General features: G+C 54.1%; 1 protein-coding gene across 3 annotated transcripts in view; it reads right to left on the bottom strand.

Moving 5' to 3' along the window:
• Nucleotides 1-1449: 1449 nt before the first annotated feature.
• LMO1 (LIM domain only 1) overlaps nucleotides 1450-22817 on the bottom strand; it is a 40349-nt gene continuing 18981 nt past the window's right edge. For all 3 annotated transcript variants that reach the window (XM_057553097.1, XM_057553098.1, XM_007172813.2), the window contains 3 exons: nucleotides 6633-6846; nucleotides 3945-4070; nucleotides 1450-1821 (listed from right to left, as the gene is read on the bottom strand). In XM_057553097.1, the coding sequence (XP_057409080.1) occupies nucleotides 1716-1821; nucleotides 3945-4070; nucleotides 6633-6846 (446 nt within the window). In that variant the 3' untranslated portion in view covers nucleotides 1450-1715. The remainder of the gene's footprint in view (nucleotides 1822-3944; nucleotides 4071-6632; nucleotides 6847-22817) is intronic.

The raw sequence follows: 22817 nt of genomic DNA, 5'->3' as shown, positions 1-22817 counted from the left end.
AGTAGAGAACTCCTACCCCAAGATCCTCGGCCCTAGAGATCCCTTCCCATGGACTGGGCCACTGGCCACAAAATCATATCTTGGAGACGTAGCCTCCTCCAAGCGCCCGTTAGAGCTCAGCCATCCTCCCGCTTCACTCAAGCGGAGAAGCAGGCCCGGGGGCAGGTGACGTGAGATGGCAGTGCATCCCCGCTTCGCCCAGGCAGCCAGGTCCCTGCCCAGGAGCAGGCAGAGGCTGAGGCTGTCGGCTGACTCCATCTGGGCTCTGGTCTGTGGCCAGGATAAAAACCATCCCTGGGGAAGGAGGAGTGAGTGGCCTGATGGTCAGAGGAGCCTGTCCATATAGCCTTCTCTGTTCAGGCTTTGGACCCAAGGAGCCTCTCTTTTTAATACTGTTCAGTGACAGCTTTTCAGTTCCAGGCTATGTGCTCGGCACTATGGCTTCAGCCATGACCAAGACAGCATCCCTGCTGCCCTGGGTGAGCCTAGCTCAGCCGCTGGATGTCTGGCTGTCTTCCAGTCTGAGTACCTGCCGGCCTTCTGTCTGTCCCTACCTATCTCTGCCTTCACATCCATCTACTTGTGTGTCCATCTCTCCTGCTTGCCAGTACATGTATGTGTCTGACTGTGTGTCTGTTGACTTGTCTGTCTGACTCTGCAGTCGTCACAAATGGTCCCATGTCTGCTGGAGGGAACCAGCCTGTCCCAGGTCTCCCCATGGTGTTCATCCTCACCTTGATGTGCTCTGTTTGTTTTCCTGGCTTTCCCCCTTCTCCTCAAGGGCACGGACTGTGTCCAGTCCATGATTCATCCTTGTGTCTGGTACTTGCAGCGCAGGGCTGAGACAGACAGATTTGCCGACTGAATGAACGAAAACCTCCCGCCTGCGTGGGCTGAGTTACAGGGAAACAGAATTGTTCTCACTCATCCAGGGGAGCAGAAAGGCAGGCCCCAGGTTGGGCCCAAACTGTAAGGAAGAGACAGCAAATGCTGTCTGTCCCCATGAAGGTTAAGAGGGGTTTAAGAATGGTGCTCCCATGGCAGGGAGCTCAGGATTTGGGGTCCTACCATGGAGGTAGACCAGAGCTGGGTCCCTGTCTGGGCAGTCTGGGAGGGTTTCAATGGTGGATGTAACACAGGAGCCCAGGAAAGGGAGGTTTTCATCTTGGGGACCAGGGTATATGCTCTGCCAGGGGAGGGGGAGGACAGCCTAGCCCCCCCTTCTGGCTGAGGGGGTGCTTGGGGTTGTCCCCTCCCCTCCAGCTTGTTCCTGCTAAAGCCCACCTGGAGCCGCCCTGCCGGCAACGGCATACGCTAGAGCCCCGTGTCCTGCTCCAGGGCCCCTCCCCACCAAGGACCAAGGCGAGGGTGTTGTTTTACTCCCAAGCCAAGGGCAGGGTCCCCAGGTCTGTGTCAGTCATGTGATCAATGCAGAATAACCTCCCCGGAAACATTCATAAGTTTAATCCACGCCAGTAATAAAATCGCATTACATTTCTCATAAAATAAATGTTCCCATTTATATACAGAAGACAGACTGTACAGGCCCAGCCTGGCCCCAGGAGGGGTCACACACAGACGGGCGGCGGTGGAGGAAGGGCCATTCCTCCCATCGAGGACAGAGGAGTTCTAATCGGCAGGAGAGTGGCTGGCCAGCCAGGCGGGTGGGCAGGCGGGCGGATGGACAGACGGGCCGGGAGGCCAGGTGCCGGGCGTTACTGAACCTGGGATTCAAAGGTGCCATTGAGTTGCCCCTCCTCATAGTCCATCTGACACAAGATCATGTTGTTCTTCAGGAAGAATTTGTCTCCCACACAAAATCTGGAAAATCCAAGCAGGAGAGAGAGGCCATGGAGGGGTCCCAGTGGATGGTGGAGGCTCCAGACAGGACCCCACCCGGGCCAGGAAGTGGACGTGTGGGAAGTGAGGTCCTGAGGAAGTATGCTCCTCGAGCTTTCCAGAGGGCACCCCTGAAAGTCCCATGCAAACCCGGTCAATGCAGAGGGGACCCCTGAAAGTCCCATGCAAACCCGGTCAATCCAGAGGGGACCCCTGAAAGCCCCATGCAAACCCGGTCAATCCAGAGGGGACCCCTGAAAGTCCCATGCAAACCCGGTCAATCCAGAGGGGACACCTGAAAGTCCCATGCAAACCCGGTCAATCCAGAGGGGACACCTGAAAGTCCCATGCAAACCCGGTCAATCCAGAGGGGACCCCTGAAAGTCTCTCGGCCAGGCCCTGCAGCCTGGGGTGTAAGACAGACAGGTAAGCCCGGGGCACAGCCCTTCCACATAGTCAGAGCTCCTGTGGAGGTGGGAGCAGGGGTGGGGTCGGAGGGGAGGTGTAGAAATAATGTACCTCAGTGTCAGAGAGGGAGAAAGAGAGAAGGAACAAAGAAATAGGAAAAGACCAGCCGAGGAGAGGGAAGGAGAGAGGCAGAGATGGAGCAGGAGGAAGGGATAAAATGGCTGACTTTTCCAACCCTTTGTTCCCCTCCCCAGCTTAAGCAAATGGCTCAGTGAAGGACACTCTTCCTCTAAACAATCTGTGGGCTTCCAGGAACATCCTTCCAGGAGGAGGTGACCCTGTCCCACCATCTTCCCTCTAAGCCAAAGAAGGCCCTGCTTTGCCTCTCTGCCCCTCCCAGTCCTCCTCAAGCACTGGAGGACTCAGCCCTTCCCCCAAAGACGTCCCCAGGGTGTCTGAGGCTGTAGTGGGACCCCAGGGTCACAGGCTCAGTCCCAGCAGATCCCACTTCAACCACCAGGTGGCGCTGCAACTTCACCGAGCCCTCCCGGCAGTAGGTCTGGGCAGAGCCCCAGCCAAACCAGCATTCCCTGCAGGTCCCTCTGGACCTCACCCTCTGGGAACACTTGTATGAGCTCCTTCCTCACCTGGGGGCTCCTGAGAAAAGGGCCTGCTTTCTGGGGCCCGGCCCCCAGCCAGGGTTGAGGGCTCTGGCTCCTTAGGTCCCTAGGGTCTCCCATAGGGCTTGGGGCACAAAGTAGGGGCCAAAAAACCAGAAACAAGGCTGGGCTGGAACCAGAATCACAGAAGTGAGTGACCGTTCCCCAAGGGGATTTCACCCTCCAGGTCTGGGAATCCTTTTTCGCTAGAATGTCCATGCGTGCTCCTGCATGTAGCACACACACAGGGCACAGGACATGCATACAGAACCCTTGTGCACAAACATTTAAAACACGCATGCACAGGCATACTCATTTATTATGCACACACAGACACCCCCCCCGCTACCCCACCCCCCCGCCCCGTACATGGACATTTAAAAATACATGCATGGGACTCCTCTGGTGGCGCAGTGGTTAAGAATCCACCTGCCAACACAGGGGACACGGGTTTGAGCCCTGGTCTGGGAAGATCCCACATGCCGCGGAGCAACTAAGCCTGTGTGCCACAACTGAGTCTGCACTCTAGAGCCCGCGAGCCACAACTACTGAGCCCACATGCCACAACTACTGAAGCCCGTGCGCCTAGAGCCAGTACTCTGCAACGAAGAGAAGCCACTACAATGAGAAGACCGCGCACCACAACGAGTAGCCCCCGCTCGCCACAACTAGAGAAAGCCTGCGCGCAGCAATGAAGACCCAATGCAGCCAAAAATAAATAAATAAATATATAAAAAAATGAAAAATAAAAATACATGCAGGGACACTACACACACTGCACACAGATCATGCATGGCCCCGTCCATTACATTTGCACAGAGCTATACTCCACAAACATGTACATGCGGTATTGGAGGGCACACATTTGGCTACAGGGCTCAGGCATACATAAAATACACACGTGAACATACATGCTCACAACATGCACACACAGAACCCGCATTTGCATGCATGTCTCCATGGCACTCCTGGTCTGTGGCAGCAGGTGTCAGCTGGGGTCTGCTGAGTGTGTTGGGTTTGTTACAGGCCAGCACTCACCTCTGGTTGCAGAGCTGGCAGGCGAAGCAGTCGAGGTGATATACATTGTCCCGGGCCCGCATCACCATCTCGAAGGCTGGAATCAGCTTGCTGCAGGCAGCGCAGTTTCCTGTGGTGCCGAAGAGCCTGCAGAGGGAAGGGTGCAGAGGGCTCAGGGGCCTGCTGGGGTGGTGTGGGGGACAGGGGAGTTGCCTCCACCCAGGGCCCCACCTGCCTTCCCCCTGGTTCAGCAGGTGGGCCTGGGCAAGAGGGAAGGAGCACAGATGACAGTGTCTAGATTCTGCTAAGAGAGAAGGCTTCAGAGAAATTGGCACATTCACCCAGGAAGGAGACTCTGGGGATCCAGGTGTTGGCTGACACTGCCCGTCCCCCCGCTTCACTGACAATGTCCCCTCCCAGGCTTCCACTGGGGTCCCTCAAGTACCTGGGGTCACCAGAAGTACACTGGGCTGGGCCCTGAGCAAGGACTCCAGACTCACACAAGCCTGAATTTAGAGACAGTCTGTTGATCATGGGCTGTGTGTCCTCAGGCAAGTTACCGAGTCTCTCTGAGCCTCATTTATTTCAACGGTAAAACGGGGACCATAATACATTCTTCACAGGCTTGTTGTGAAAACTGTAACCTCTCAGTCACAGCTCCTTTAGTAAATGCCTATGTAGCGTTTGCTATGTGCTAGGCACTGTTCTAAGGACTCTCCAAAGACCAACTCATTTAATCCTGACAACAACCCTATGGGGTGGTCTTTTTCTGCTACCAACTCATGGTGTGACTTGCCTAACTCCCTTTTCTTGAACCTCAGTTTATCCTTCTTTAAAATGGGAAGGCTGGACTAGATGATCTTGTTCAAAGATGCTTCTAAAACAGGACTGATGCCAAAAGGAAGTTCCAAGGCCATCTGGCACAACGCCTCTTTGGGGCAGGCACCCCTCCTCTTAGCTGCCGGTTGCAAAGCTCTAAGGACAGGGAACTCACTCCTTCCCCATGGAGGCCAGTCCTTGGCTGAATGTTCCAGGGGTCTGAGCCAGCCAGGCCTCTGCTCTGCATACTGGCAGAGCAAGCCCCAAGTGAGGCAAGGGGGCTGAGAGGCGGGCGGGAGGCCCTCTAATCCCTGATTTGTCCAGCTCAAGCTCGGGCGCCTGCAGATGAGCTTGGCTCCATTATTCATCAGCCTGAGCTGCCTGTGGCTCAGATTAAGGCAGACAAAGGCCAGGCCAACAGCATCTGCTTGCCAAGAGGGGCCTTTCTGGCCACCAGTCCAATGAGAAGTGACTGCAGAGAGGCAGGCTCTGGACAGCCATTCTCTGGGGCTGAGCAGCTCAAGGAAGCCCCATACCCACGCCCACCCCGGCCCACTGGCCCACCAGGCACCGAAGTCATTCCTGAGCCTCTGCCAGAGTCCAGGAGAATACCTTCAGGCTCCAGTAGCTGGCAGGGCCCGGGATGCTTGTGGGTGCATCAGCTCTGTAGATGAGCCCATCCTGCACTGTGGTCGTCCCCCTCTAGGTCCTGTGGACTCGTCAGATGGTCTGCCACCTCCCCTCAACCTGGTAGGTTCAGCCCCCAGGTGATGTCCTAAACCTCCAGACTTGGAGACCCCTTCCAGGTTGTCGAGGGGCGAGTCCCCAGAGCATCCTTAACCCCTCCTCCTGGCCTCAGCATCTCTCCTCCAGCCCCAGTCAGGAGCACTGAGTCACACATCCTGGTTTCTAGCACCACTTAAAAAAAAAAAAAAAACTCCTGCAAAGGCAGAAGTTAAAAGCGAAGGTGCAGGCAGGTAAATCTTAGGCTCTTCGGGGAAATAGGGGAGCCTCTGCTGATAACCCCACCCTCCCCCCCGACATGCCCAGTCCTGAGCAGAGGGAGCCCCAAGAAGCCCTGGCCATGACCTACTAATTAACGCGATGGGCCTTCCTTCCCCGCAAGGCCCTGCCGCCACCCAGCAGCCTGCATGGGAGCCAAATGCAGATGCTGGGTCTCAGCCAAGGCCCCTGCTTTGGGGCCTCCCTCCAGCCTTGCTGATGTCATAGATGGCCTAAGGGAGGGTTAATTGGGGAGGGGGAGCCCCGGGGAATAGAATCCAGGTTGTGGAGGAGGGGGGGTTAGAGCTCGGAGGAACGCGAGGAGGGGAAGCGTTAGTCTTTTCACCATTCGCAGAGGGGTAACCTGAGGTGGGGGAAGAGGTGCAGAACTAGTTCAAACCCAGGTCTTTAAGTTCCAACATCAGCACCTCTTCTTCTAGGGTCTGGCTACCTACCAGGCTCCCCAGGCGTGGGGGTGTTTAATCCCAGGGCCCACCTGGAAGATGGGGAGCTGGGCCCTGGGGAGATTGAGAAGGAGACCATCAGGCCAGAGGGGCCCAGGGAAGCCAGAGCTTCCCCACCTGCTCCTGGAAGCCCCTCCAGGGCGTCCCGTCCCACATTTCAGGGACGGGGTGGGTCAAGAGCACCTGACAAAGGCAGGGCCAGAGCCAGACTGGTGCCCTCGGGAAGCTTCTCTTGGGTGCCCAATGGTAACAGACGTGCCCGCCCAGGACCCATGCTGGGCACTGAGTCCAAGGGGCAGGGCAGGGGCGGGGGTGAGTGCAGGCAGGACGCTGGGGCTAGAGCAGGGCAGAACGGTGCCAGCCTCGGAGGATGGGGCTTTCTGAGCAGAAGGGCTGGGGTGCAATGGGGTGGGAGGCCGCCCACCTCAGGTAGTCGCGCCGGCACAGGATGAGGTTGGCCTTGGTGTAGAGCGTGGAGCCCACCTCGCCCAGGCGGCAGTCGCAGCAGGCGCACTTGAGGCAGTCCTCGTGCCAGTACTTGTCCAGCGCCTTCAGCAGGTAGCGGTCCTTGATCTTGCGGTTGCAGCCCGCGCAGCCCTTCTGCTTCCCTTTGGGCTGGACGGAGAGCATGGGCATACCTGCGGATGGACAGACAGATGGACACGGTGGGCCCTGTGGCTCCCACCTCAGGGTACATCCCTCTGCTTCTCTCTGCTGCCCCCTTCCAGGAGCCCTCCCTGTCTCCCCAGCAGCCGCCTCCCCTGGGTCTGGGTCCCGCCCTGTGTGGGCTGCACGGCACGGCCTCCTCTCCTGCCCCCGTGAAGGTCCTCCAGAAGCTGCGGGAGCCCCGCGTCTGCTCTGCTGCAGGGCACACAGCTAGTCCTCAGGCCCGCCTCCCTGAGTGGTTCCTCTCCATCCAGCCACTGCCCCTTGTGCCGTGTGATCCACAGTGGGCCTGAGGCCTCCTCATGCAGCCACCATCCATTGGCTCTTTCGGCAGCCCTGAGAATGGAATCTCGGGCTTGGGGTCCACTAGAACTCCCAGATCTTTTTGCCACCTCAAGACTTCCTCACACTGCTGTGTGCTTGACCATTTTAACCTAACACGTCAGGCTACAGCCTCTTGATTGTGGAGGCGTCAAGAAGAAAGTGAGGGCTTCCCTGGTGGCGCAGTGGTTAAGAATCTGCCTGCCAATGCAGGGCACACGGGTTCGTGCACTGGTCCGGGAAGATCCCACATGCCGCGGAGCAACTGAGCCCGTGCGCCATAACTGCTGAGCCTGCGCGTCTGGAGCCTGCAAGTCGCAACTACTGAGCCCGCGAGCCTAGAGCCGGTGCTCCGCAACAAGAGAAGCCCGCAATGAGAAGCCCGCGCACCGCAACGAAGAGTAGCCCCCGCTCACTGCAACTAGAGAAAGCCTGCGCACAGCAACGAAGACCCAACACAGCCAAAAATAAATAAATTTTAAAAAATTTAAAAATAAAAAAAAAGAAGAAAGTGAGATGCCCCTGTGATACTCCCAGGGGGCAGCAGGAGCTCTGGAGCTCCTGGTCAGTGCTTGGGGAGGTAGCTGGGCCTGGCCTAGTTGATGCTTTCCTCAGGAATGTTTCTAGCTAGATTCAAACTTCCTACCTGCCCTAGCCTGAGGAAGGGGAGCATCGGTGCCCCAGCATCCTTGCTCATCCTACAAGAATCTTGGAGACACTGGCCCTCTCCCAGGGCCCATATGAGCTTCCCGACATACAAGGAAGTGGTAAGTACAAAAGACAGGAATCGCAGCATCGCCTTGACTGGAGGGAGGGGCAGACCTCCCAGCATGCAAGCATGTACACTCACGCATACCCTGTGCACACAGGCAAGGTGTGCAGGCGTGGGCATGTGTGTGCACAGAGGCACAGGCTCCCAGCCCCCGGCCCGGAGGCCATAGGGAGGGGCAGTTGAGAAGGAGGTGGGACAGATGTTGTCTGGGAACCTGGACATCCACGTGGAGTCCTGAGGCTCGAGGGTGGTGAAGACTAGGCTTGGAGGGAAGTGCGGAGAGTCTCAGAGCCCAGCTGGATGGTGGGGTTGCCTTGCACTTGTCTAAGTCTAAGCGACCCTCACAAGGGCTCAGATGGGTTGAGGGGTCACCGCTGGGGGGAACAGCCCACGCCCTCCTGCCTCCTCGGTTTTCCAGCAAGCCCCCGAAGACTCCCTCCCCCTGGGCCCAAGGTCTCCACAGGACCCCTGCACTCTCCAGGGCTCTGGGTTCAGCTCCCATTCCCTGGCATCCCTCCTCTCCCTCCCTCCCCCTCACTGCCCCCAGCCCAGAGTCAGAGCTGCTTCCTTTCCCTTCCCTCTTCTGGGTTGTGACCCTTCCTCAGGATCCAGGAGAGAACCAGCTTCCAAAGGACCTCAGTCTCAGAATCCACAGATGTCAGGTGAGAGGGGCCCCCAGAGTTCGTACAGGCAAATGCTCTCATTCTACAAATGGGGAAACTGAGGCCCAGACGGTCCACAGAGCTAGTGTGAGCCACTGATCAAGCTTGCCTCTGGGGTTCTTCCTCCCTCCTGTGCTCTTTCTCAGCCTCGCTGCCTCCTCAGACTTCTCCTGGAGAGGGGGCGGCCCCCCGGCCCCCAGGAGCAGCAGGACAGGTGAGGGCAGGCAGGAGGCAGAGCATACTCCCGCCTCCAGTGCCCGCGGGCCCATCTGTTAGCTGGCAAGTTTGCTGCCTAATTTCCTTAATGCAGCTCTAAAGGTTAATTGGTCTGAGAGAGTGATGGGGCTCAGGATGACTGTGTCCTCAGGCCCGCCTGCGTCTCCTCTGACAGGGGCCAGCCCGGTCACAGAGCTCAGAGCAGCCCAGAGAGGCCGCTGGGGAGCAGGCCCACCCGAGAGCTAAGGGGGGCCTGAGAGGCTCCTTCCTCGGCCTGGCCTACGGGGATCAAATAGGGGAGGGGTTCAAAGAGCTGGACATGGAAAGGTCTGGGGGCTCCCAGGGTAAAACTACTGTCCCTGGGGCCTGTGGAAGGAGCACCCAGCCAGCATAGCTATGCATATACATTCCAGCTTGGAAAACCCCAGACCAAGCCTCTCTCTAGTCCCCCCACGGCTGATTTTCCCCTGGCTCCCCAGGGCTAGCAGCAGGCCTGGCTCCCTTCCCAGCAGCCCTGAGCCCTCCCAGGGCTCTATACTTGTGCTATCACTGGGAGGGGGGTGAGTGGCTGGAACATCATGACTCAGGGGATACATCTGGCCCACTAAGTTATGCCCCCAAATGAAGGGGGATCCCAGCACTAGGAGCGCCTGTCCTGCGTCATCTTCCATCTGGTCCGGCTCCTAGAGAGGCTGAGCCTGCAGGGCTATGGACCACATGGTAGCTGGTCATTCCATCACCAGTGGGACCGAGCCCCTAGAGGATGCAGGGAGGATATGGGGAGCAAAGCCACACGCTGCCCCAGGTCCCCCACCTGGCATACAGAGAGTGCCCTGTAAGGCCTGAATACCCTGCTTTAGGGTGCTGGACTCTGCTTCCTAGGCCCCGGAGAACTCTTTAAGAAGCCACATGGCTTCTGCCAGTGTCTGATGTCCACTGAGACACGGAACACCGGGCCCAGCCTGGCTGAGGAGGTCCCAGAGCATCTGGGGACCTTGAGCTTTCGTCGCCTGGGAAGGCTGAGGTCCTGGGAGAAGTCTGACTCACCCCTCCCTTCTTTACCGAGCACCCACACTGTTTGCTCTCACTGGGCTAGCCCAGGAGACTTGAAAACACTCCTGGAAAGGTGAAGGGGCTTCAAGAGGGGCATCTATAGTCTCCTTCTCCCAAATAGAGCAAGATGTTCCCCAGAGGGTCTGGGTTCTCCCTTCCTGTCCTGCCTCCCCAGCTCCCACCCAGCCTGCCTGTCGGCCCTGCAGACACCTCTTCCCTCCCTCCCTCCCCTGCCCGGCTCTGGGAGCTGAGCCTCGGGCCATGCACTTTCCATTAAGGAGATAGCATCCCTTTGCTGAAGTCCATTTGGGACCCATTTTAGTGTTATCTAAAAATCAAATCTACATGGTAATCTTTTTAATGTACTCCTGACTTTAGAAAAAAACAGCTTTGCGCTCCTTCAGGAAAGGTTTTAAAGCATTACCCAGTAATTACCACTCACCCATGAAAACACTGATATTTTACAATGGATGATGTTTGCCCCTGCATGTGCGTGTGGGCTCACGCTCAGACGCACACACGGGACCCAGCAAAATAAATCAATTCACTCAGCCCCGTGTGTTCCCCCAAATCTCGGGGTGTGAGGGGGACGACATTTGCAAGGAGATGGGCCAGACTCCTACCCCGCCTCTACCCTGGGCGGGCTGATGGTGGAAGGAGGCAGCCTCCCAGTCTGACTCATCCGGCTGCCAGACACTTACCCTCAGCTCTTTAATCTGGGGAAAAGCCAGACAGTGCCGGTGACCGGGAGGCACTGCCAGAGGTCATTCAGCTCTTCCCGCATCCCCGAGAGTGGTCTGCCAGGCCAGACCCAAGTCCTCAGCAACTCCTGCCCACCTATCCCAGGACAGTGTGTCCCTCAGATGGGACTTCTCTAAGGTGCCAAGGCCACCGGCTCCCGGTCCCACCCGTGCCTCCAGTTTGGACAGCACACTGAGCCCGGCTGTGGAGCACTCCCTCTGCTCAGAGTGAGCTCCTCTGAGGCAGGTCCTCCTCCCCAGAATGCCCACCCCATCCAGCCCCGTGTCACTCCAGGTCATGCCCTGTGGCTCCCCTGCTGGAAGCCACTGTGGCCACCACTGGGAACTCTACCTGGCATTCAAGGCCCCCTCCCACGTGCCAGCACCCCCTGCCTGGCACTGCTGGCTCTGCTCCCTGTAGAATCCCAGGAATAATATCCCTTTCCATCCTGCAAACGGATCTCATTTGCTTCTGCCCCAGAGCCTTCCCTCCACCATTGCTCCTGGAAGAAATGCCTTGTCCCGCCTGCCCCACTCTTCCCCAAAGGTCAGAGTCAACAGTGGAGTTGAGGCTAAGAGCACCGACTTTGAACTCAGAGAACCTACTTTCCAATCTGGGAACTGTCCCAAGTAGCTGGATGGCTTGGCACAAACCCCTTTACCTTTCCAACTGTCATCTGTGAAATGGGGCCATACTAGCCTCCTTCCACCAGACTATAGTGAGGGTAGAATAAGGTTCTGCAGAGGAAGCCACAGCACAGGGTCTGGCAGCCAGCTGGGACCAACAAACAGGAACTGGTATATTGTTAACATGCACCCTGGGATGCCTTTCCTGTTCTGACACTTGTTTTTTTGCTCTTTTAACTTTTTATCTTGACATTTCAAACTTCCAGATTTTGCAAGAATAGAAAGAATTCCTGTATAACCTTTACCCTGATTCTCTAAATATGAACATTTTGCCATATTTCCTTTATCCTTCTCTGTTTATCTATCCATCTACCTCCCTCCCTCCCTCCCTTCCTATAATTCTTTTCCTGACTCATCTGAGAGTTGGTTTCAGACATGAAGCCCCTATACCCCTAAATACTTTGATTTCCTGAGAGCAAGGACATTCTCTCACGTAACTCCAGTACAATGATCAAAACCAGGAAATTATCATTGATCTAATACTATTATCTATCCATTCAGATTTAATCAGTTCCCCCAATATCTTTTATGGCAAAATAAAAGTCTGGATCACACATTTCATTCAGTTGTCAAGTTCAGTCTACTTAAATCTGGAAGAATTCCTAAGCCTTTCTTTGTGTTTCAAGACACTAGCATTTCTGAAGAGTACGGGCCAGTTATTATGGAGTTTCCTTCAATTTGGGTTTATCTGACACCTTTGACTATATGACCTTAACTCCTCTGTACCTCTTTCTTATAAAATGAATATGAGAATAGCCCTCATAGAGTTCCCGTGAGGAATTCAGGAGCTAATACGTGTGAAGTGCTCAGGACTAACCGAACCTGGCAGTCAAAAGTTAGCTCTGATTGGTGTCACCCCATTCAGCACACCGGGAAGGATGACCTTAGTCACAGCTCCATCTCAGGCCACTACAACAGTGATGGGCACATTTGGAGGAGAATTACCTGATTTGAATGTGCAACCGTGGTTAAAGTCATGCAGGCACTGGTTAGAGCCCAGTCTTACCCAAAGGATAGTCTAGTGGCCACTGCAAATGTGTGCAGGAGGTCAGCCCCATCTGTCCCACAGGCTGCTTCAGGGACCAGTCAGAGGAGAAGGGGGCTGTGGCAGCTCAGGGCAGGTCTCTCTGTGTGCCCTGGGAGGCCTGGGGCACAGGCAGGTGTAGGCTTGGGATTTCTCATCATCTCTCCACGTGCCTCAGTACTGTTCCAAATCCGTGCCCACACAGCAAAACACAGCTGCCCAGCACAGTGCTGGGGCTTCCTTTTCTCACACTGGGGGACAGGCAGGGAGCCTGGGCTGGACTCTCCTGGGGGCGAAGGGCATTCTGCAGGGAGATATCACTGACTGAACACTGAGCAGTGCTCAGCTCACAACTGCTTTATGAGACGGGTACCATGCAGGCCCCATTGCTGTCTACTGTTGACATGTTTCCCCCCTGAGCCTGTCCTAGGCTCCGCTGGTGATGTGGGGCACCTGCCCCTCCTGCAGGCAGATAGAGCAGGGGCTCCATGGATCAGCTGCTGTCCGGCCCCCTGTGTGGAGCCCTGTTCTTGATCCTGGATAAATCACTGTGTCTCTCAAGGCCTGTCTGTCTCCCCACCTGCACAGTGGGAACGATTCTAGCATGTACTTCTAAGGATGTCCTCAGGCGTATGTAGGATAAGACCTTGCATGAAATGCACCTCTTTCATCAAAGAAACCAGCAAATACCCTTCAAGCTGAAACCTATTCCCATTTCAACAATGGGAAAACTAAGGCACAAGAAAGGTTGTGACTTGTCATGGGTCACACAGAATGAGACAGAGCTGGGATCTGAACCCTGGCAGCCTGTCTTCAGGGCCCGAGCACTGGACTCAACTGCTCTGATGCCAGGCGGGGCGCTGCTTACCTTGAGATGCTAGTAGACCCGGGAGGGAGACATCACAGAAATTAGGAGACACAGAAGGTACGCACATGCAGGTCACATGTGCAAACATACACAGCTGCACACATACTTTCACACATACGTGTAATCACACACATGCGTACAAGGTCCACGAGAGGCGGGACTGTGTCTGCTTATTCTCCCCAGAACAGCTTTATTCCAGGCTCCAGCACAGCGCTAGCATACAGTAGGTGCTCAGTAAGTTGCAATGAAAAGACACACCCCTGCATCCAAGGACACACGTGCACGGGTGTCACATAAAAATATACACACATATGCCTGAGCAGTCACATGCACATTTACTGCCTTTTAAAAAACTACACTTCCAGAAAGTGGATCGTAGCTATAAATCAAGCTCTGATTTGAACTAAACCCCTGAATGAGAGGCCTGGTGCTCTGTTTTTAATTCCACTTTCCCCAGGAAATGGAGGAGCACAAGCCCTGAGGTTTTGCCCACATGGACCCATGCAAAGCAGGGGAAATTATCCAGAAGTGATCAGTCCCACAATGGTCACACCCATGTCAGCTGCTGGAGGGGTAGGGTCTGGGTCCCTGCCACCTGCAAGGTGCTTGTACCCAGCGGGGCCCACACCCGGGTCTGGAACTGCAGAGTAGGATCCCAAACAGAGCCAGCCAGCGGCCCCTCCTCGGCATCAATCCTGTTTAATAAGGAAATTTGAAAGTGTAATCTAATTTTGCAGAATCTCTTTAAATCTCGTTTTCTCAGAAGTAACTTCATTTCGCACGGACACATCCAGCCTCATGCGAAGGCCTCCATTTCACACCAGTTTTATCTCCACAATTTCTCGTCTCACTGCACTCCTAACCCAGGGCCTTGCCATGCACCAGGCGAGGCCTGAACTAATAGCATTTCCTACTCATTTGGAATCAAAAGCCAACGAGAACAACTGTTGAAGCGCAAGGCTACAGCCACCTAGAGCAAGCTCATTACTGCCCCTGTGCACAACCCCTCACCGGTAGCTGCTCACTGGATTTGATGAGGGAGGGAAGTGGGGTTCCTGTGGCCTCCAATTCCCCTAGGGGCTGGGGGGCTCGGCTCCCGGGATGGCAGTCAGCGCCGGGGCGGGGGGGACTGGCCCCTTTGACTCTAGCAGTGCCCCTCAACGGGCTCCGAGAGAAGAGGCAGGCAGGTACACACTGACGGTGGTCCCCGCAGACAGATGACCTCAGCTGGAATTCTGACTCCATCACTCCCCAGCTCTGCCTCAATATACTCACCCGCTAAACGAGAACAGACTACTTTAAAGGATTATTTGGAGGACTGAATTAGATAATGGACATGAAATACTTATAACAATGTTGGACACAGTAGCTTAAAAAAAATCAACTAAGAAAACTTATGCACATCTGATGACCCCCCCAATTCTCTTCCTAGGTATGCGCCCAGCAGAAATGAGAGCTTATATCCACCAAAAGAGATGTACGACGATGTTTGTAGCAGTTTTCTTCATAATAGCCCCAAACTGAAAACTACACAGATGTCCATCAACAGTAACATGGATAATAAATTATGCTATGGTCATACAATAGAATAGTACACAGCAATGATAAAGAATGAATCTCCAGTACACACCACAATATGCATTAATCAGACAGTATAATGTGGAACAAAAGAAGCCAGACACAGAAAGGTACATACTGTACCATTCTATTTATATGTAATTCCCAAACAGAAAACCGATCCATGGTGATCAATGTCAGAATAATGGGGTGTATCATCACCTGGCAGGAGGTGTGAGGAAGCCTGCTGAGGTCCTGGAAATGTCCTTTATCTTGATCTGGGTGGTGTTTAAATGGGTGCATACATGCAGAAAACTTCACTGAACTGAACATTTGAGACTTGTGCCTTTTACTGCATATATATGATACCTCAGCAACAACAAAAAAACTAAGAAGGGGACCCCTCAGTCTCCGTCAAGACTTTATATGCCTCTTCATAAAACCCACCATTTACCCACTGTTCACTACATCTGTTGTCTCAGTGAATCCTCATTTTAACCCTGAGGCACTAAATGATTACCCCACTCAACAGAGGCCCAGAGAGGTTCAGGCCATTACCCGAGGTCACACAGCTGACAGGCGGCAGGGGGAGGATCGGAGCCCTGGCCTGCCAGAATCCAGAGTTCCGTTTCTCACCCAGAACACACCCCGTGGCCTCCCGGAACAGCCCAGGTGAAGAAGGCTTGCTGGGGCAGCATCTGGGTTCTCCTGTGCAGCCTGGACACAGGAGATGCTAGGGCGGGACTCTGGGGGGCAAGCTTAGAGCAGGGCCCGGACTAAGACCAGGAGGGATGACAGGCAGTGCACTGTCTCCAGGCTCTGGTGGGTCACAGGCTATTGCTTCTCACCTGTTGTTCCTTCAGAAGCTATTGCTGCTGTAGGATCCTGAAAGGGCTTCTGGCAGGGCCAGAAAGGGGACACAGACCAGAATCTAAGGACAAAGACAGCACAGGGGCTGGGAAGGGAGCAGGAAGGCCATGGAGAGGCAGAGCAGAGATGTTTGCATTGCAGCCTTGAGAGAGATGAAGAAGCCTCACTGGGGAGAGCCGAGCTGTGAGGGGAGAGCTGGTGACTCCAGACCCAGAGCCACAAGAGTCGGGGAGCCTCAGTCAACAGCCAGGGGCTCTGTGTGAATGAGGGGAGAGGGGAGGGTGTGGGGGGAGCTGGAGAGGGGCCCAGCTGAAGGTAAGAAATTTAAAGGGGGCCCAGCAAACGCTTGCCGTCTCTGAAGTGCCAAGTTCCTCCTGGTCTCCACAGATCACCACAGTAGAGGCCGAAGGAAAGCACTGCCCAGTCCCATCCCCAAACAACTGCGGCGTTTGACCACATGACAACACCTCGCACCGAATGCCTACTACGGGCCAAATGCTTTATATTCGTTAACGCTCATTCTCATCATGACCCTGAGGTCAGGGAAATCACACAACCTGCCCAGGGGCATCCTGTGAGTGGCCAAGCAGGGCTTTGGATCCAGGCTGCTGGCCAGGAAGTGCCCCACCCCCTTCCTGCTCTCTCTAGAGGCAGCATCGTGTCATTCTTTTCCTAAGCAATGGGGAAAGTGAACTTCTGCTTGGATCCAAACTGGGCCCTGCCAAAAGAAGGCAGCTCTGAAACACACCTTACAGGGACAAATCAGGGAAGGATGGGCCTCTGGTCCCCAGTATCCCCCCAGAGGACCCATTTCCTATGCAGCAGTCCGAAGCAGCAGGCATTTCTGCAGCAGGTTCTGGCAGAGACAAACATCCTGAGGAATGGTGGGTCCAGCAGCCTGAGCCCGCAGGGACCTTGCAGTGTGGAGAGATGGAGGGGCTGAGGTGTTTCCACACATACCTCACGGGTCTTCCTTGCTGAGGGAAGCCGAACCCAGCACAGCCTGCTGTTAGGCAATGGCTTTAGGGGACCCAGTCGATAACTTGAAGGGGACCTGGCAATGCACCGAGAGACATGGGAGCAGCTGCAAACAGAATCTGAGGGGCACTTTGAAACATCAGAAGCTGCATGTGCTCTTTGGAGTTTGTCACAGGGAATGATGCCTACGTTAACTACATAGTTATCTGCAATGTGTGCTCCTCCGGCACGGGTGTAGGCCTTCTCTTCTCATCCTCAGGTTGTCTCTGTAAAGCCCCAGACACATCTAGAAAGCAACAGTTCCAAAATAGGGCTCTAGATCTCCTCCCCCAAAACCTGTACCCTTACCCAGGCTTCCCCTCACGGTCCTAACACCATCATCCAGCCAGGTGCTCAGGCCAGAAACTCAGAGTCATCTTCAGACCTCCCATCATGCTCATCCCCTCTTCCCTGCTTGGTCCTCACCCCGTCCCACCTGCTTCTTTCCATTTCCAGAGCCACCACTATCTTTCACTGCACTCTCAGCTAAGCACCCCACCGGCTTCTTGTTTAGTATCTACAATCCAGCTTCAAACAGCAGCTGGAGAAATCTTTCAAAACAAAGTAGGTCAGGTCACTGCTCAGCTTGAAACCCTTCCTTAACTTCCAGTGGGCTGGGAATATCATCCACACTCTTCATTAAGCCCATGATATCTTTATGTGGTCTGGCCTCTGCTCCTCCACCCCCAATGTGCTTCAGCTACACTCCAGATCTCCCTTCTGCCTCAGGGCCTTTGCACCTGCTGTTTCCCTCTTCCCAGAACACCCTTCCTTGTCTCTTCATGTGCTTGGCTCCTTCTCATTTGGGGGTTTCAGCTTAAATATCGTCTCAGAGAGGCCAGCCTTGATCTCTTTATTTCCTTATTTAAATGACTCCCATGTCATTTCCTTCTCAGTTTTTTACCACAATCTGTAATTGTTTTACTTTTTTGTGATTTTACCTAAGAAAATGTTTAAGAATTTTATTATAAGAATGTAAGTCCCATGAAGGCCTATTTTGGGGGCTCTGTCTTGTTCACCACTGTGTCCCCAGGGTTGAACGCCATAGAGGTCACTTTTTAACCGGTTTTTTAATCAGTTCAATTAATGAATGAAGAGACTGAACGGAATCTATCCAGATATTACTGGCAAGAGTCTGCTGGGCAGAGTGGGCTGACGCAGATAGGCAGGCTCCCCAGAGATGGGAGCCTTAATCTGGCTTGGTGCTGCCCCGTGCCACACACCTGTAGCTATGCAGCTCTGAGAAACAAATGCAGATTCAACTGTGACAGTACCTAGGTCCCGCCTGCCACTATCTGGAATTTGAATAGGCCCACCCCAGGGCTCCAGCTGAAAAATGACTGCTCCTGTGCAAATATAAACCCTCTACTCCTTAGATAAAGGGGCAGCAATCCTGTCCTTCAACCCTGCAGACCCATGAGGAATGAAGCCCCCCTCGGTGCCTCTCCTCATGCGTAAATACTACATCCCAACTCTCGGGTTGCAGTGGAGTCCTGGAGCTCAGGCATCTGTGTAACCTTGGCAGTTCAGTCTTTCCCTTTGTACCTGTGGCCAGGGCACCCCTCCTCCCTGGCATAGACCTAGCCCTTGCAACTCTCCACTTGAGGGTCCTTTTGGCTTAACGATGTAACCCACTCCCCGCTCCCCGCCTAGTCTGAGCCTCTGAGGGCCAGTAGGAGGAAAAAGCCCCTGAAGTTTGCTACAGAAAATTCCCAGGTCCCAGTCTTTCTCTATCTGTAGCCTCCTCCAAGCCCCATCCCATCCTGGGCTGCTGCAGCCAGCCCCCAGAGCCCTTGGCAGGATGCTGTTTGGAGATGCACAGCTATGGGAACTAGCGGGGAAGCGTCTGGAAGCTGCATTCCCCAGACAGCAACTCAGCTGCTCCCTGGGCACCCGGAAAGCTCGCGTCACCCATCTAATGAAACATGGCTCCCAAGGGGCCTGCAGTCTCCACAGAGGAGGAGGAAGGCACCGACTCTCAGACGAGTCTCAATTTCACAGCAACAGAGACGCGAGCACCAATGCGCTGAACCAGAAAACGAGAGTCTGGCAGGAGCTGCAGACACACCATGAGCGCCAGGGGATCGGAGATTAGGGCCCTTCAAAATCAATTTTGAATTCAAACTTTTAAATGTGTTCGCTAGACGCAAGGAGGGGACCCTCCAGGCAGGCTTGGTCTACCCAGCTGCTGGGTCCTGCTTGCTTCTCAAAGCAGCCAGGGCCCATCTGCTAGCCACTGGGCTGCATGAGGGAGGGGAGGGTGAGGGAGCTGGGAGAAAGACCCCGGGAGCCGCAGGGACAGGAGAGCCTTCGGCTCTTGTGGACCCAGCACGACCTTGGGGTACTTGCCTGAGGTGCCGTCCTGGGGCTTCCTGTTGAGGCCTTGGGGGCTGCTCCCCCCTCCTTTGCAGACCCAGATGAAAAGAGCCGAAGGCAAGGCCCACGTGAGCTAGATCCCCATGCACCCCCCAACCTGGCTGAGGAGGCTCATGGGGCCCCAGTGGATGAAGCTGTTAAGGACATGAGCTTTGGAGTCAGACAGGCAGGGATTTGTATCCTAGAGCGGCCATGAGCTCCTAGGGAGAAGGTATTGGTTCAGAAGTGAATTTCCCTTCAAGAAACCTGGTGGGAGAAAGCCTGCCGTGAGGGTCTTGGAGTGCAGGCCCTGGGAGGTGAGAGTGGTCTGAAGCCCCCAGTGCAAAGGGAGAGAAAGCACCACAGGGTAGCCAGGCTGCTGGGAAGGCTGCTGGAAGGCCACAGGCTGCATGATCTGAGGCACGGTGTCTGTGGCCAGGGAGCTGACAATCATGCTGCCTGTCACCTGTCAGACCATGTATGGCATACCGAGCACCATCCCGGCCCTGTGCTGTGAGGTGCATGGGGACACACGGGGCAGCGGGCCTCAGCAGGAAGCTGAGCAGAACAGACTGCTTCAGCCAATCCCAGGGGGAGGTCCCAGGGGCCACAGGAGGGGGGCCTTGGGACGCCTGCAGGCAGAGGATGCTCCTGGCAGCCCCTGTTCCTGCCGGGGTTCCTGCTCAGCCACGTTGGGTCCTCTAAGCGTACGATCAGCCTACCACTGATGCCTTCCCGTCTCCGGGTGGGGAAGCTGGTCCACAACAAGCCTGTAGGACCTCAATGACTCACAGCCCCTGCCCCTCAGTTCTCCAAACCCGAGGCTAAACCCCCAACTGTAAGCCACACTCCCGAGACAGAAACACGATCGACTGTGAACCACTCTTCCTCTGAGAGGCAGCAGGAAGGTAGCCAAGGCCTTGGGCCTGCAGAGACCTCAAGGGGCCCCTTCTGGAATGAGCAGCCCTGGGAAAGGGCTGGGGTCACCAGACCACTTATGGGCGAGGAGGCAGGGCCTCCCCAACCCCTCCCACCCCCTGGCTTGTGAGTGGGCTGTCAGCTCTGTAAGGAAATTACAACATGGGCCTGGGTAATGCTCCTTTTAGTTACAGCGTAAACTGCGGCAATAAAGTGTACCTGGGGAATGTTTAGAGAAAGCACTAATGATTTCTTCCCCAGTGGTTAATAAATTCACTTCCAGATCAATTTGTTCGCGATAGAGCCCGGAGAGCGGAACCTACGTGGCGGGCACAGCCGACTGTGTCTTTTTCAGTATAAATGATTTATTACGATGATTAGCGGCACATAAACAATTTAAAATACAACGCTAATTAGTTTGGGGAAGAAAGGAGGGGAAAAGCCACCCTGCCTCTCTCCCCATTATGTTCTACTTCCCTAAGTGTGTACTTTTTAATTAAATCCAAATGTCACAATAAATTTAAAGTGTTTTCTTACCATTTGGGTTAACTTAGGCAGTCATGCAAGCCCCCCTCTCAGGCAGCTGTGGGCTAGGCTGGGGGCGAGGACTGCTGGTGCCAGTAGGGCCTGTCTACAAGCTCTCCTGGAGACGGGAGGATTTTGTGAGATCCCTGGAAACCTCTCCTGGTTTCTGGCAGCCCCAGGCTGGAGAAGTGGGCACAGCCCACTTTCTCTCACCTTCCCTCCCTAACACCGGCTCTGACCAGCCCAGAATCCAGCCACTTCTCCTCAAAGGTCCCGCAGCACTCTGCACCCTCTTCCAGCCCTCCTCGGGTGGTCTATAACCTAACACCTTCTCCCTGCCTGGCATCGTGCTTGGCATTTCCTATACAACATCTTACCATGTTCCCCTTCCAGTGCTATGAGTAGTAATTACTGTTTCAATTTTGTGGATGGGGAAATTGAGGCTCAGAGAGGTGGAGCAACTTATCCAAAGTCACACAGGTAAAAGGGGACTTTTGCAAAGTCCTGATTCCTAGAGCACCATTCTGCCTCAGAGCCCACACCTTGCCACGTCTGGGCCCTGACTTCCCAGCACCCAGGATGGAGAATAGAACGTGATGGCTGCTCAGACAGGGATCTCCCTTGCATAATGCCCTGCTTTGCCCAGAGACACAGGTGAGACAGGAGTTCAGGCCAGGGACCTGAACTCTGATGAGTCCGGGTTCAAGTTCAGGTTCTGCCATTAACCCACAATGTAAACTCAGTCAAGTCCTTCAGCCTCTCTGAGCTTCAGCTTCCCCATCAGCAAAACTCGAGTAATAATACCCAAATTGTGGGGCCAAAGAAGCAAAGCAGCTAAAACAAGCGGAGTGCTTTGCAATCCTTGACACGCTATGTAAGTAGTAATTACTAACAAAAGCCCTTGAGGCGAGCAGGGATCCATAAGAATCCCATTTCACTGATCAGAAAACTGAAGCCAGCAGGGGAAAGGACTTACCCAAGGTTCCGCTGACCCTTAGGAGCCCGGGGGACCAGGCTGCAGGCAAGCTCCTTTCCCAAAGCTCAGATAGCCAAGGATGCTTTCTCTCCTAAACACTCTTGTACTGTTTATTTAAAGTGAAAAACAAATATCCCTAAACATAGAATTACCATATGACTCAGCAATTCCACTCCTAAATATATACCCAAGAAAAATGAAAACATATGTCCACACAAAAACTTGTATATGAATGTTCATAGCAGCATTACTCACAATAGCTAAAAAGGAGAAACAACTCAAATGCCCATAAACTGATGAATGGATAAATAAAATGTAGTATATACATATAATGGAATATTATTGGGCAATGAAAAGAAATGAAGTATTGAGACATGCTACAACATGGATGAACCTTGGAAACATTATGCTAGGGAAAAAGTCAGCCACAAAGACCACATCTTGTATGATTCCATTTATATGAAATATCCAGAACAGGCAAATCCATAGAGACAGAAAGTAAATTAGTGGTTGCCAGGGAGGAGGGGAATGGGGAGTGACTGCTAATGAATATGGAGTCTCTTTTTAGGGTGATGAAAATGTTCTTGAATTAGATAATGGTGATGGTCACACAACTCTAAATATACTAAAAACCACTGAAATGCACATTTTTAAAAGGTTAATTTGGTGGCATGCAAATTATTCTCAATAAAGTTGTTATAAAGAAAGGCAAAACAAACAAACAACAAAACAAATATTCCTTTGAGAACAGGAGAAACCAGTTCATAAAAAATTAAGTCCTGGGATCAGGAGAGGGGTCCTGGGAGGTCCAGCAGCCAGCCCTCAGAGAGGCTGGGCCCTGGTCACCCTACCTCACCCCAGCTACTTCATAGGGAAGGGCCCCAGAGCACTCCCTTGCTTCCCTCCCGAGTCCCTCCCATCCAGAAATCTGACTGTGCCCACTCTTCCAGCCCTGCTCCTAGGCAACTCAGACCCTACTGGATCCATCACTCTTCTCTGACCCATTTGCTTCCACTACTACACTTGTGTTTTGTCTTCTTAGATCTCTCTTTGTTGAAATTTCTGCATCCTCCGAGGCCTATGCCCCACCTGCAAACTGGGCACACTCTTGGGTAGGGTCCCTGTTTTAGACCCCAAGCTTGTCCTACATCGGGTACCACAAGTTACGGTACATGCAGTATGAATAGGATCAGAGTGAGGTCCTCCAGGTTCCCAGCCGAAGTTCAGTAAAGAGTGCTATCCTCTCCCAGGGCCTGAGAGCCCCGCCCAAGACAGGGTATGCAAGCTCAGATCCAGGCCACGTAGGCCAGGGAGGAAGGCAACAAGGCTGCCTTTGGGTCAAATGAAAACTGCTGGAGAGAGAGAGCTCAGTGCCCAGGCTA

The sequence above is a fragment of the Balaenoptera acutorostrata genome, chromosome 9 (genome assembly GCF_949987535.1).
Source record: "Balaenoptera acutorostrata chromosome 9, mBalAcu1.1, whole genome shotgun sequence".
Taxonomy (NCBI): domain Eukaryota; kingdom Metazoa; phylum Chordata; class Mammalia; order Artiodactyla; family Balaenopteridae; genus Balaenoptera; species Balaenoptera acutorostrata.
This window is presented reverse-complemented; position numbering and strand designations above follow the sequence as displayed.